Genomic DNA, 15,639 nt, shown 5'->3' on the forward strand with positions numbered 1-15,639 from the left:
CAGCAACAGCCCAGTACAAGCCGCGTGAAGTCGCTCATGGCCGGCTGAAGACCCGACAAAACACCGGGGGAGAACAGCGAAACTTCCGTCCTTTTGAGGTGAGACGACGCGACGTTTTAACACTCAAAAGGGAAAAAAAAAACATCAAAAGAGTCCTGTGCTTATAGAGGCGCTTAACAAGTGTATTTCGGGAGCCCGGTACTCTATGCGCTACTAACCTGTCGTCTGTCCACTTCCTCGGTCAATGGAGTTTAAAGCTAGTTAGCCACTAAAACACTTAAATTACCTCCTTAGTCCGGTTTAAACACACGTTTTCGGTACTAAGGTGTCATATTGTTAATAATCACCCAATTATCAGTTTTGCCCAAGTTAGTGTATTAATGCCTGCCACTTGTTTGTGATTAAACCACATCGATTGGATTTTAATCTTCTTAATTTGGTAGTTACTCGACACGGTTGAGGCTGGATTAACTCGTGCTATGTAGTAGGACACGGCGGGGTGCATTGTTATGTGGCTAAAACTCACTTCTGTGTGGCTCTTATGTAACGCCAAGACTTGAGGTGGGGACGCACAGGTGTGGTCCAACAGGTGTGTATGCAAAGACGTTTGAGCATTTATGCCATATCTTTGCTATCCAGTTGAAGGGCCATACACTTGTACGCCCTACGTATGAACTAGTAAAACCATTCAGATCACTATTAGGATGTCATAGTCTTACTAGTAATGGTATTTGTGTAGCACAAATTGTGCCACTTTTGGCTTGGTAGAATGCTATTAAACTTTAAAACTGAACTAGTGTACTGTAGTAGTAACAATAGGCCAACTAGTAGGCATGTGTCAAACACTAGTAGTTTCCTGGAGCCTATTCATATCTCCAAGAAGCTCACCACCTTGTGCCCCCACTAACGGTCGTCCTACAATTATGCCAAGGTGTCTTACGAGTGTGCAGAAAGGTCACACAGTAGTGGAAAGCAGTAGCAAAGGTTATTTTTTTCTCCCGAGTAACTCATAGTTGTCTTACGAGTATCCCAGAGTTTACTTTATTTGTGAGGACGGCAATATAAATGGACATTAAACAGGGTTTATTCTTTTTTTATTTTATTTTATTTATTTATTTATTTTTTTTACATAAAATTTCCCTTACAACAGACTTAAATGCTGACAAATAAATGCAAACACACCTGACGTGTTGTCACGACTTCTGCTTTGCGATAACACAGTATGACATGTTTACTTTCTAGTTTTTCTAGTTTTTGTGTGCGTGTTTTCAGCATGCCACGATGACATAATGACAAAGAAGATATTGTGAGCTCCCGTCAATAGGCACAAGTTCAACCAGTAGCCCCACTTGTTTATCCTGGAGCTTGATTTATTACTTTACAAAGGCTTTTTTACTAAAGTCTTCAACCGGTTAAGGTTTAAAAAAATATGATCAGGTGTGTTGATTTGATGACGGTACAACCTAATCTGAGATTATCTACTGTTGAGAGGCTGAAAAAAGGATCTGGGCAATTCTGAGTTTAATAAGTTCTCTAAACAATGAATCCATAATAAAGATAGATTATAGTAGTTATTATTCGCTATATAATTCAAGTAATTTGTTAATTGATTAGTTGTTGATTAACTGTTGCACCTCCAAACATTACTTTTAAAAACAAATGACCTTTGAGTATATCCAGGAGGTTTCCAGTCCCTTGGAACGTCGTAACTTTCTTCTACAGCCTTCCGAGGTGTGGGCCAATTGGGGCGTTACACAATTTTAGTCATGTTCTACCAAAAAATTCACAAATGGGTGAGCGTTGACTGTAATACTGTACGACAGCCGCACTAAAGTTATGCTGTCGGGTCACATACTCGAGCGTTTGCACCGCTTTATCCTGGCAAAGGCCGCTTATCTGTGTACAATATTTAACTACGTACTTCAAACATGCAAGACGAGTGCTTGCTAATGATTGACTTCCTGCAACCCCTCCGGTGACCCGAGGCCTCTCCCCAGTAACACTCTGCCATCCCAGACTGGTATGCGAGTGTGGAACATTGTTCCTTTTGGATTTTGGCAAAGGAGGAACCAATTCACCCGCCACCCCCGTGCGCTTTCAAGGACAGTCTGCAAAGGAAGTGGGGAGTAAATATGAATGAATGTGTGCTTTGATTGACTTGCCGAAGGTGTGTAATGAGACTGAAACATTGTTGTGAGGGAAATATGAGGAAATGCGGCGAGCCTGTTTGTGCAACATCAGCACACTTGAGCTCCAAAGGAAAGGAAAGCCAACCCCAACTACAGTATTTGCCATTACAAAAGGGACCGTGATTTACAAGTGCAAGTAAATTTTTTGGGGTGTCTGTTGCAAGACATTGCTTATTGATTACCAACTTAATCACCTACTATTTTCAAAATCAATTAATCATTTAGAGGTATCGTTGGACTAGAAGTTGTCCAACTCTTCAGAAAATCAGCCTCCCAAGATTGAATGTCAGATTTAGTATTCCCCCATAAAAGCAGACGGATTTGATTAGCTTTGTGTTGAATTAAAAAAAATACATTAGCCAACATCTGCTTTTACTTTGGAAAACATTTTTGATGTTCTTGACGAAAAGAGTCAGTGAATCATAACCAGTTTGCGTGTGCATTTTCTGCATTGTCATTTTGATGTATGGCGCAAGCGTGCAAATGTTTAGTGCATTTTAAATGGAACCAAAAATTATACATTATGCTGAGTTGCACTAATACTATGAACTTACCTATGAATACTAAGAGAGATTCTTTTAAACATATTTCACTTTTCTTGGATATTTTTCTTTAATGTAGAAGGGGGTAAAATTAGGGAAATGCACTGTGCTAAAGAAAACTAAAATTAACTCTTGAATTGATTTTTAATTTTGTTTTCATTTAACCTTAATTCAGACACTTTAATTCCATTTCAAATTCATCATGCATTGCTGTTAAAAATAAATGGCTTGCAGATGATTTGATAAAAAAAACAAAGGTCTCATGGTCTCTTTGCAACATTTAAAAGTGGCAAAAGTCATGCAAACCTTTTAGATAGCTTAACAGCAATATACATTGGAAAGCACTCGATAATTTCCTTGAGCAACCCAGGCTAAACTTGGCTCCTCCCTGGCATATAAAGCTCTTCAAACGGTCAGGATGATACTTCCTTGACACAAATCGCGAGGTAAATTTTAATCAGCGCTTTGGTTCCATTTTGTAGCATCTTAGGGCATTATAGAAAGAGCACAAAAACACATCTGTAAATTTTTTTTATTACAATAGACTTAAGTTTGCTGTCGTCATTTGTCGGAATGCAGAGTAAGGTCATTGTGCAGTGGAGCCTGTGCGTCTGCGGGATTCACTCCCGACAAACAAAACACACACTCTTATTACAAGTACATGCCGGACACATTTCGTAACTGGATCAAAAGACGAGCCACTGTCCTCCCCCCAAAAATTAAAATGCGAAAAAGCTCTGCGACTAATGAGGACACGCAGCTTCAGAACAGTCCCAGTTTCTATTAGCTGTCTCTTATGCCTCCCGTTGGGCCCACCGCTGTTGCTAAAATCTACGCTACACTACCTCTTGTGTGTGTGAAGTGCTTTAAAGGTCTGAATTGGAATAAAAGGGCCTCATGTTTCTCCTCGCAGCATTTCTGAGCCGTGCTTGTGCATAATTGATGCGCTTTGGATCACACGTAAATGCCATGCTGCTCGGCTACGCTCGCTGGTCAAACCATTAGGCACATGTGTGGGGATCAGATGAGATAGCGACAGATTACAACAACTGTGTCACATTGCCACGAGGAGAAAAGAAAAAATAGGATTGGTGAATTGTGGGGAATTTCTAGTAAATTTTCACAGGACTGTAAAATGGGGACTATTCTAAAATGGAAACTTCTTATGGAATTATGGTAATTACCTGGGAGTTGAGGGAAATAAAGGGAATGTGTGATGTTATTCGTTTATTATCATTATGATAATTATCATTATATAAATTAATCATAAACTTGCTATAAACCTTTTTTGAAAGTAGACATCTTGGTGAAGTAGATAGCTCTCCTTGCTCACGAGGGCATCACAGCACCTTGACAGCTTTTTTTATTTTGCACCTAACTCGAAAGGCGATATAGCACAAAGATGAACAAATGACAGTTTGTAATTTCCAAAACTCATTGGTCAAAGCACCATGAATGCATGTTCCCCAACTGCAGTTTTTTTTAATTCAGGATTGTTCCAACTTTGAAAGAAATACATTTTAAAATGCTGTTTGCTTCTGAGTATTGCATGAAGCGACACTAGAAATGACAAGGACAAAAATCTTGTGGTGGAGTCAGTAATCTTATCTTTTCACAGCCATCGCTGAAAGTGCATATTCAGTATGGTTTGCACTGATAAGTTCCTCTCAGCAGGTTGCTCTGTCAAGCAAAGTAAATGTTTAAATTTGACATCAGCATAGTTAATAATAGATATATGGATTATTAGGGAAAATGCACAAATCTTAATTTAGTCATAAAAACCCCCAAAAATGTTTTCACTGAAAATAATTGAAATGCCATTATTCTGTTTTGCCCACCCACCCCTAAAATACCACAATTTTTATTAAAGAAAAATCGCACTATTATATAAAACCTAATAAAAGCATGTAAACATATAAACTGGTATTATAAAGTATCATTACTTTATGTACTTAAGGATTTGTGTGTCGGATGTGTGCCTTTATTAAGGACCGTGGCCAAGTGACTGACATCAGAAGCTGCAGTCTAGTTGCCTTAATTAGTTGAATCCGTCTGCCTGGTTGTTGTTGGACGGCGGCAATGTATCTGCCTTTGCAAAAATAATAAGCCCTAATTCTGATTTTGTCAGCGTGATAGTCATTGAACACGACGTTTCTGGTTGTCATTAGTTTGCACTCAGGTCGGCTAGCTAAATTTTGCTTTAGCAAGTTATAATTTTCTGCATTACAGTGTTTTCAATTTTGCTAAAATCGACCTGTCAGGGGATCTAATGTTGACTGACTGACGTGTTTCCTTTTTGTTATCTGTTGGGCAAATATTTGCACTCATCGACTCGTGTCAAATGGTGGAATTGGGGGACAGGAGTTGTTGTGACTTGGACTCCCAAGGCATGGGCCCATTCACAGTTTCAGGGGATACAGCAGCTAAACGTTGCGTCAACAGTGTGACCTGTTTTTATTCACTTTTTTTTCCCCCAAAAGAAAGGACGCTTACTAAGAGTAGCTACTAGAAGAGACAATACTTCCGATACAATAATGCATTTACGAGAAAACCACACTTCACCCTTCAACAAATTCAAGGTATATTCAAGCCATTAACAGTAGCCCGATGGTCTTGTTGGACCACTACAACTATTATGGACGCAGGTCGAATCGGGCCCGTATAAATTTCATAAATTACAGCGGAAAGATTAAACGACTAATAATCATTGAAACTTATCAGAATGATGTTGTGAATATAGAAGGCCAGTACCGGTTCTGAGAGGGCCACCTCAACTTGGCTCATGGTGGACCACCACTCAAAGAGGCTTAATATCGGACCCTAATGTCTCATGTCTACAATTGATGATATAAATGCTGTAAACTTGTTTTCACTGTTACTTTTCAAAGTAGAGAAGTAGTTGAAAAACAAGTAATTTTACTCTTGTAAAACATTTTGATTTTAGTTAGAAAAATCAAATTATTTTCTACATTCACGAATGTCCCAAATAATGTGTTGTTTAAGCATAAATTTGATTGTTACGCTAACCAAATATTATTTAATACATTTTAGAACTGCGATTTCATGAAACTGATCTTTTTACTCAAGGTTATCATCCTGTCAGAATCTGATACCGATACATGCCTCATAGTAGTTGTAGTGCAAAAATGTCATCTGTTAATCCTGGCTGTGTGTCGGTCGTTTATTCCAAGTCTTAAGTGCATTTTCAGCTGCCTACATGCTGTATAGTAGGTAGTACCTGCAAGTACGCTCCAGTAGTGTTTAACCACTCTTTGAATTTCAGGTTGTTGTTATTTTTTACACACAAGCCCGGCAGGATAGAGCAACATTTCTTTCCATGACTCTTCCTGTTTGTTGTGGGCCAACAAAAGACTACCTGTAAAGTGCGTTCAACAGGTGTATTGTTGCTTTGCCATCTAATCTCAGTGGACGTTCAAATGCAGAATGTCGACCCTTCTCCACCCCCTTCTTCAAAAGGGATCCTTTTCTTTTTGACTGCGCTGTGCAGCTCTTGTGATGTGTCGTACAGAGACAAGTCTGTATTGTGATGTTGTCATTAGTAGCCAGGGCTTGGCAGCCATTCATAGTCGGGAGCCGAGCATTCCCTTCCCAAACTCCCCTGGGGAGTGTGCGGCCTGATTGCGGCTCACTGTTCTTCCTGCGCCGCTTGAATGTCCACAGATGAATGACTTTGGAAGGCGGGGAATGTGAGGCGCCGTTTAGCCAGCCTTCAGGTTACGCATTGCCGTTTAGATGCTCTTTTTCTTGTCCCACCCCCACCCCCAAACCCCGCCTCTTTCCTCTTCGAGCTTCTTTCCGTCCTCCACTCTCCTTTGTCTGACGACCAAGTGTTCATGGATGGAAAAAGCAGTGCAGTGGTGTGGATCTATAGTAGAGTGGTTGTTTCCCAACCTAGATGTTGTGGTTTCGATCCTTGACCTGTTTGATCATGTCAACGTATCCTTGAGTAAGATGCTCAACCCCCGGTTGGTCCTGATGGTATGTCATCATTTGGTAGATGTGGCATTTACAACACTGTGCTTAAGTAGAAGCACAGATACTTATAGAAAAAAAGTTTGGTAGCAGTACAATTACAGGTTTCATGCCTGTATTCGAGTAAGTGTTTAAAAAAATGTACAGACTCTGTACATAAGTTTGGAAAAGAAAATTGTCAATTATATACATTACAAGCTTCGATAACTTGGCACGGTGATTTAAAAAATCCTATAAAAGTTGCATAGCTTGTATAGAGGAAAAAGGGGAAAAAAATAAATGACTTTTTTTTAACAACTAGGTTTTTTTTTTTCTCCCCAGGATTGGACGGAAAATTTAGAATACTAGAAATTGTGGAATTTTAATTTTTGTTTTTATTTTTATTTTTTTATTTTTAGGATCGCTGAATTGACAAATAGTTCTTTTAGTCCTGGTAAATAAATTGAAACATGATTTGGTCTTGTAATCTTCTTGACACACCACAGAAGAGTGTTGTTAACAGCGCTGATAAATTTAAATGATTAAATAATTGCCAAATATCGAAAGTGAGGGTTCAAAATCATGAAAAATAATTTTTCGCGAGTTCATTTATTGCGGCAGCTGGGCGGCTGATGTCGTATGCCGATGTGCGACATCTGGTGTTGTTTTTTTTTATTTTTTTTTTAGTCACACCCAGAAAATAATTAAATTAAAAAAAAAACAAAACTTTGATTGGGGAACTGTTGTCTTTTGCACTTTTAACAATCTTCAAATAAATTTCAAATTGACTTTACAGAGTCTTAAGTACAGTAACAAAGTACTTCGATTTGGGACCAGTCTGAGTGGGCTTTTTCTTTTGCCTGCTGTATTTGAAGGTGTTGTCTGGGCTGTGGCAGTCAGCAGGTGTCTTGTTACTTCACCTTGGTGCCTCCTGTTGCTCAGACCCGGGTGGCGATAGCAGCAGCCCTCAGGGAGGTTTGCCTTTTATCCCCCTTAGGTTTCGGCTGGGGGGGGGTAAGAGTTCACTGACCTCCATTTTGTTTATGCACCTGCTCAAAAGCGTGTGAGTAACTCCTGTGAGGTCATCCTCTCAGGCGTGCATGTTTGCTTTTTCGAGGCTACCTGTCTGTTGGTTGGCTGCAATCTGGACTTTGAGCTGTACAGGAAGTGTCGGCGGCTGTTTATGATTACACTGGAAGTGTGTGTTTAGCTCCTACAAGGCGCGTTTTATATACAGCGGCCATGTCACCCGAGGTTATTCAAAATCTCAAAGGTTCCTAATTTCACAAGGAATTAGTTGCACTAATAACTAGGCGTATAAAGATTCATGGAGAATCGATTTAATATCAATGAAAACTGCTTAAAATATGCTTAGATGCAAAAAAATGAAAAAATAGATTTGCAACGCCATGTCTCTGCTGTAAACAAACTGCATATGCTCAGTGCCATCTAAAAAGGTAAGCACTTTGCGGCTGGTGCCCGATTTAATTTCTGATATGGGGACAGTGGCGTCTGGAAGTAGTTAGCGCACACACAGGCTATCATGTACATCTGATGAAACACAGCCTCGACGTGCTGTTGAAGTACACGAAGATATTGTGGCGTCTACTGTGGATTATAGCAAAATTAGTCAGCGAACTCATATTTATTAAAAAACGTAACACAGTTTTGTAGCACAAAACTACTAAGTAGCGTATAGTTTTCTCATTGTTGTCATGCTAGCATGCCAACGTTTTATTACAAGTGTATGGGAATGTCATGCAGAAGTGGAAAAATATGTGACTAGTACGACAGTTGTTCTATGAATGTGCTGTTTGGAATAAATGCACAAACCGTATGACCCGGTGTGCCGGTTCCAGTGAGAGCCTTATTAATGAGCCGGCTCAGGTGAAGTCATTCATCACCAGGCATGACTGGATATGTGTTCTTATGACGAATGATCATGCTTGCAGTGTTGTTGGTGGCCTTCCTGCTTCCCTCACTCTTTTTTTTTTTTTTTCTCTTCATTGAACCACGCTAAAGAGCCTGTGTTGAACTTCATTAATTTGTATAATTTGTGTAATTAATTACCTGTTATGAGACATCGGCTTATTCTTTAGCCAGATCTGTGATAAACCATCTGTTCCGGAGCTCATTAATCAATGCAAGGTTTCATTCAATTTTCCATTATTCATGTTAGGCTCCATTCCGAGACACTTTTTCCATTGAAACCAACCACAAAACACTAAATTCATGGCGGCTTTATATCACACATGATAATCACAACCACTTTTTTGTTAATGCTATCCATCCATTTTTCTATGGCACTTGCCGTCATTAGAGTATGTAGATAACTGAAGCCCATCCCAGCTGACTTTGGATGAGAAGTGGTTTAACCCGAGACTGGTCGGCAGTCATTCAGTTAATCATCACACTCATCCATAGCTTTGGGCAATTTTGTCTTGGCTCCAATCTTTGTATTTTCCTGTGTGTGTATATTATGTGCACCTAATTAAATATTACATCCTGTCAAGGTAAAATAAATCAACAATGTTGGAGTAGCTTCTTCCAGGTGAGTTTTGGCTAACATTTGCCCCTTTTTTTTCTGCGCACCCCCAGAGTACAGCCGCTTTGAGTCCAAGATCCACGACCTGAGGGAGCAGATGATGAACAGCAGCATGAGCTCGGGATCCGGCTCCCTGCGCACCAGCGAGAAACGCTCCCTCTATGTCAGGTAAGATGGAGGATGCACTCTCGACCTTGGCTCAAAACAAAACAAGCCTAATCTTGCATTAATGAACCCAGGCTGGCCTATTGGGAACCCGAGTGGGCGAAATGCAAGCTGTCAAAAGCAGACGCACTGTTGCCTGGCGAGGATTAAATGGTGAAACCCCTTGCTTCATGCCAGCCTCCAAATAGTTAACTAGAGAGAGGATATTTGAGATGCTATTGGCAGTTATCATCTTATTCATAAACTACATGCGTGACAAATACTCTCCCCACTTCACGTTTTAGCCCCAAGTACAAATTAATAATATAGTTAAGTAATTGTAAGACAAAATATTTGCTCTGGCTTTCCATCCATAACCAAAAGCATTAGGCCCTTTTGTGGGGTTGAAAATAGGGAATGTTTAGGGAGTTGTCTTTATTTGGTGGATTTTGCGGGTGTGTTAAAGACCTCTTCTTAAAGGCCAAAAGGCACACAGACCACGTGTAAAGTTACAAAACAATACTTTAATCAAATGTATCAGTCTAAAGACAACCACCGCTCTACTTCCGTAACGTACATGAATTCAATAGCACTGTCAGTGAATGTCATTCCGGTCAAATTGAAGCCCCGCAAGGCCACAAGCCCCCACCTCCCAGTTAAAAATAATCGCTGGATGAGCGACTGAGCCGTTGCATGTTTTGGGAACAACACCTCTCCAATGAGAACATTCCACAAGTGTGTGCTGGAAAGCCAGTCCAAGCTTGTGTCAGGCACTTCCACAATGCATGCGCGTGGATTAGAGCGTCGGTGAAAAGAGGATCAGCCATCCCCGACTTGAGGCGATCTAGCCACAAGCGTTCTTTGGGAAACAAAGCAACATTTTCTCAAATCTATGAGTTTATTTAGCCTTGTTGCTGGTCAAGTGCTCATTCCATGTTTTCTGGACAATCCCATAAAGATGATGGCCGCTTGTCACATTACTATTTTCATCAATCTCTGAGGACTCCCATTTTCACATTCTAATGCACTCCATTGTCGACTGAAATTGACGTCAGCGTGCTCACGTATTTCTGGGTTTGATTATGTGACGTTTGTGGATGTCCTCCCTTTACCTATTTCCTGCTCAAAATGCATTGCCCCTCCTCCCTTTCAAGCCCTCATAGATTACAACTTAGTATTGTCGAATGACGGCGGTTGCTGTCATAATACAAGGCCTTCGACAGCAACCAGAGGCTGTGGAAGCAGTGAGTCACGCCGGAGTCAAGGTGATCAAAGTGAAAAAACGCTGTGTGATGTAACTCCACTACGCCCAGGTTATTTGAGTCCCAACACTGGCCCACTACATACAAGGCTAGATTGCTTTGGTCCAGGCTTTGTATGCAAGCTTTTTTGAGAGGCAAGCTGGGCCTAGCCTGCTCCTGTGCGGCTTACTAAGAGCGCAGCAATGTTGTATAAGCCGTCTCGCTATCCAGCCGATGCATGCCCTCCCGGCCCAGCCTCAGGAATGTGGAGGCGTTGAGCCTGCAAGGTGAGCTTTGAAGCGGGGCGAAACGCAACAAAATAGTCCAGCAACAAGCACCATGAGTCGCCTTATCACTCATCGGCCCGTGGACAAAGTGGAAGCCGCAGGGAAGGCGGGGTTTGTAGTAACGGAAGTGGCTTGAGTTGGTGACTCCAGTTGCCGCCTCTTAGTTTGATTTAATATTTTATAAAATGTCACTTATGGCAAATAGTTACTCTATTGAGTGTACTATTTGAGTAATACATGTGCCATGCTCAAGAAAATGTTTTTTTAAGGATATGGGATACAATTGGAAGATCCATTGGCGTCATCGAGTTTTGATACTTGGTTATCGACAAGTACTCAAATTTAAGTACTTTTCCTCTCTTAAAAAGTGATATTAGTGCATCCCTGTTAAAAAGGAATTGTCTCGCTCTTCAGTCAAGCTTGATGTTTTTAAATAAATTGGGATTGCAATGGAGCTTGTAGTAGCCTCAGGTATGAAGAGTGTGCTCTCTGGTGACATAATGACACGTTTGGACACACAAAAAAAAAAGTGTAGACTTAAGACAATTCCAATGCCAAGCAGGCAGTTGCATTGTTTTGTGCTTCATAAATGGCTTCTGACACTTTTCCAAATGCTGATTACATCCTTCACGGGACTTGTGATTTGAGCACCCACCACATCCAACCAAATGGTTGCAGCGAGAAACGAGTGCGACAACACCTGACGTGGATTATATCCCACGTGAACATTGCAGATACCCGATCTGCCAAAGCAGGCCCGGAACACCAAAAACTGAAGGCTCCTTTTTGTGTTTACCTTTGCAGAGCTTTGTTCGACTATGACCGGACGAGGGACAGCTGCCTGCCCAGCCAAGGGCTGAGCTTTTCTTATGGCGACATTCTCCACGTCATCAATGCGTCCGATGACGAGTGGTGGCAGGCCAGGCTGGTGACGCCTCACGGGGAGAGCGAGCAGATTGGGGTCATCCCCAGCAAGAAAAGGTGCGTTTGAAATGGAAAGATGAAAAGCAGAATAAATGAAGTCATGAAAATGTCATCACAGGTAGATACATGTCAAAACATAAAAAAAGTAAGGAGACAAGACAAATTTACCTAAAAACCCAAAAATGTACCTTAACCTTTAACATCTCAACTTATTTTGTCTTGTAAACTTATAAATTTACTATTAACTATTAAATATTTTTCGAATCAAGTATGATAATTAAATATGATAATACCAATTAATCAAGTAATCAGACATACATTGATTTTGTATCAATACACACAATGTGCATGTGAGGTGTGGCTATTTGTTCACTTTCTACTGTCGTATCTGTGACTGAGTGCATAGCTCAAAAGGAGGAGCCTGACCCGGTGAGTGACGTGGGTGTCAGTGAATGCAAGTGTAGCCTTTGCTCACTCTTAACTGGCAAATACGTTAGGTTGGTTCAATTCTAATTGTTTTTGTACCCGTCGTTTCAATCGTGCTGTTCACATTTTGGCATCATGAGGCGCAGATGAGCGGTTGAAAATGGCCATTCAAAAGTTTAGTGAAAGTCAAGTAAATTCACTTAAGGTTATAGTGTATTCTGGGTCCGTCTGGAAATCTCACCCAAAATATTTTCGTATGTTGATTTAGCTCCAAGCCCAGTCAATGCTTCTTCGACCAAGATTTTAAAATCGCTTCTTCACACATTTGAAAAGATTTGGATAAAATGGGTTTCTATTGTCCAGTTCTTTACTAGATCACTTGCTGCTGTCAGGTTGATTTATTTTATTGTTTGGTGTAAAAAAAAAAAAAAAAAAATCTAATCTCCCGAAAATGAACAAGTGAACCAGCTCTCTTGTGTCTTGTTTGGACAAAAATCATTTGATTTTCTAGACTTTTTTTTTTTCAGGCGGTTACAAGACTTAGTCACAGCTTTTGTGCTCTTAATGCCACGTGACGGCAGTTTTTCTTTTTTTGAACTTATTCTGTCCAGAGTGGAGAAGAAGGAGCGGGCCAGGTTAAAAACAGTCAAGTTCCACGCCCGGACAGGCATGATTGAGTCCAACAGGGTAAGTGGAGTGGAGGAGCCGCGTGGCAAAGCTAGTAACGTCCTCACGAGGAGCCATCATGTTGCCACAATACAACAACGTGACAGACACCAGCCACACTCGACACCAAAAACATTTTGCACTCTGTGGATATCTAAATATCGATGCTTCCTCAAATAATGGCCTATGGTCGAGTAGGCCCTGTGTCTAAACTCTGTACCATCCATGGGGGGTGGGGGCATAGTCCTAACCGCCTCAGTTCATGGATGCTCCTGCAAAAATGGACAGTAGTTTACAAATAATTGCATACTAGTTGGTCAAATGTGGGACAAAGTGAGTCAGTCGTTCGACTCGTACACCAAATTGTCAAAGAGCGTTCAAGTGCAATAAGGTTCATCTTGTCTTCTTTTTTATGGTAGGTTTTACATTTCTTTTGTTCAGGCAAATGTTTTTTCTTTACTGGCAAAAAACAAAAGAAATGTAAAACCCACATGGCGTACTCGTATGTTGACCATAAGCTGGATATTAAGGATGGTAAATACACGTTCAAACGTCTTTCCATTGCGCCCCCGGCCGGCCACTATATGAGGAAACGTGTTAGATATCGTGTGTATTGTAATGACAAGCTATGTTTTCGAAACAGAAGCTGCCTATGTGTTCATTCTCATCCATTACCTGCTTCTCATTTTCATCATTATGATTTGAAATTTGCCGGACATTCCATTTTATTGTTTTGCATGAGTGTTGAGTACCGTCATTGAAATCCATTCTGGTTTTTTTTTGTTTTTTTGTGTTTGCCCTCTCATCTCCCCCTACCCGCCTCCTTTCCTCCCCCCACGCCTCCCTCGCCGACAAAGCAGCCGGTCAAAGTAAAGCGCAAAAAAAGCTTCAACCTGTCGCGAAAGTTCCCGTTTTACAAGAGCAAGGAGAATATTGTGCAGGAGTTGGTGGAGTCCGAACGTGAGTACCAGCTGCGCCACGCAAACAAAGGGGTGGGGGTGGTCTCGTCGCTTTCATCCTATCTTTTCCTCCTTTCACACTTTAAGTTCTGTCTGTCCATCCGTCATCCTTCCTTCCTTCCGCTCACCTCCACGGACGCTTTGCTCTCATCCCTCTCTCACGGCGCCACAGAGGTGGGCCGCGAGTCATGTGGCAGAGGGGGCACACTTTTACCACTTGGGACTCGCTCTGTTAAAACTTGCTCAGACTTGACTTGACGTTGACTTGAATTATTTTGACTTGAGTCCTGCACGACATGGACAAGATTTATCCCGATATTGGTCATTTCATATCCTGTTAATGATGCATATCCCAGTAAAATATTTTCCTGAGCATCATGTAACATTGGCCATTAACTCTATGTAATGTTACTAAGTGCAGAGTGGCTAGCGTGGCAAAATATGTCGTGACTTGGCGAGATTGTATGATTTGATTGATGACTTCCTTAACCCAATTCATGACTTGACTCCACTTGCTTAAAATTCAGCGTCGACTCGACTCCTTAGATTTTTGCACGGTAACCTCAAATGCAAAGTCTATGACTTGAGAGTGACTCTTACTAACCTCCGTGCACCTCTGCCTCACGTGCCCGCCTCTCTGGTGTCCTCCAAGAGGAGTTTGTGGCTGCGTGTGTGTGTGCGCGCACGCATGCATGCTTGTGTGTGTAGTTGTCGGCTGCACTAACACACAGCAGGCTTCCTAACACTCTGCTGCTAGTCGACTTGAACCACGACAAGAATGTCACAAAGCACTGATGTACAGTACATGAATTTTAAAGTGATTTTTTTTTTTTTCTCCCGCCTCATTAAAAAGATGCTTCCAACACACGCACACAGAGCACTCCTCTTCCTCTCTGCCCCGACTATCACTAACCTCTTCTTCTTCCTGTCTGCTGTCTTCTCTTGTCTTTTTGTTCTCTGCTCTCACCTGTCGGGACACCTAGGACTTCCCGGGGTTAAGCGATGACTTTTATGGATCAAAGAGTTTGAGTAAGTGTCGTGGTTGTACCCCAAGCGGCGGACGAGCAAGGGGGGGGGGAGTGCTGTGTTACAGCGGCACACAAAAAGCAAAATGGACAAAAGTATTGGGGCACCGAATATCGAATAAACAAAGCTTGTATTCAGTTGTATGAATGGCAAGGCAGCTTTATTTTATCTTCTGCCATCGAGTGGAAGAGCTTTTAATTTTTTTGGTCCGACACTGTTGCTGGTATTGATGATCAAAGAGGTGAGTATAACGTCTTGAAGAATTTTAATCGGCTTGTGGTCAGTGTGTGTTCATGTTAAACAACGCGGCCCGACTGATTAATTTTGTTTGCTCTAATAATACAAAAAAAAAAAAAAATCCTCCCACATAACGTCTATCATTAAACTTGTTGGCCATGACTGTTTTCTGAACTGCTTGGGTTGGAAAAATTGCTCTTTGCACACCCCACACCACAAGATGATCTTTCACAGTCATCCAATCGTAAGGTCGTTGTAGACTTTCCCAGCAAGGTTGAGAAAAATGCTTGAATTGGCTTGATTATAAGTGTTTCCGAGACGCAGGTGAAAAAGACCAGAGCTCTCGGTAATTTTATAACGTGATAATGATAAATCTTCGAATAGTCTTTCCTTAGAATTATATGAAATGAATGGAGAGCTCAAGTTCTGTTATTGCAAGTCCCACTTTTCCTAAGCTTTTTTTTCTACCAATTTGTGTCTA

The 15,639-nt window shown here is 41.2% G+C and overlaps 1 protein-coding gene across 7 annotated transcripts in view; it reads left to right on the forward strand.

Annotated features, from left to right (window-relative positions):
• Window positions 1–15,639, forward strand: part of LOC148338612 (disks large homolog 3-like) — a 64,165-nt gene that overhangs the window by 42,949 nt on the left and 5,577 nt on the right. For 3 of the 7 annotated variants that reach the window (XM_088294224.1, XM_088294225.1, XM_088294226.1), the window contains 4 exons: window positions 9,302–9,416; window positions 11,725–11,901; window positions 12,882–12,957; window positions 14,879–14,924. In XM_088294224.1, the coding sequence (XP_088150350.1) occupies window positions 9,302–9,416; window positions 11,725–11,901; window positions 12,882–12,957; window positions 14,879–14,924 (414 nt within the window). Of the gene's footprint in view, window positions 1–9,301; window positions 9,417–11,724; window positions 11,902–12,881; window positions 12,958–13,793; window positions 13,897–14,878; window positions 14,925–15,639 lie in introns of all 7 variants that reach the window. The other 4 variants (XM_088294221.1, XM_088294223.1, XM_088294222.1 and 1 more) reach the window with 2 other exon arrangements.

Source organism: Idiotropiscis lumnitzeri, chromosome 4 (genome assembly GCF_059441095.1).
Source record: "Idiotropiscis lumnitzeri isolate Australia: NSW breed Sydney's pygmy pipehorse chromosome 4, RoL_Ilum_1.0, whole genome shotgun sequence".
In the NCBI taxonomy this organism is placed as follows: domain Eukaryota; kingdom Metazoa; phylum Chordata; class Actinopteri; order Syngnathiformes; family Syngnathidae; genus Idiotropiscis; species Idiotropiscis lumnitzeri.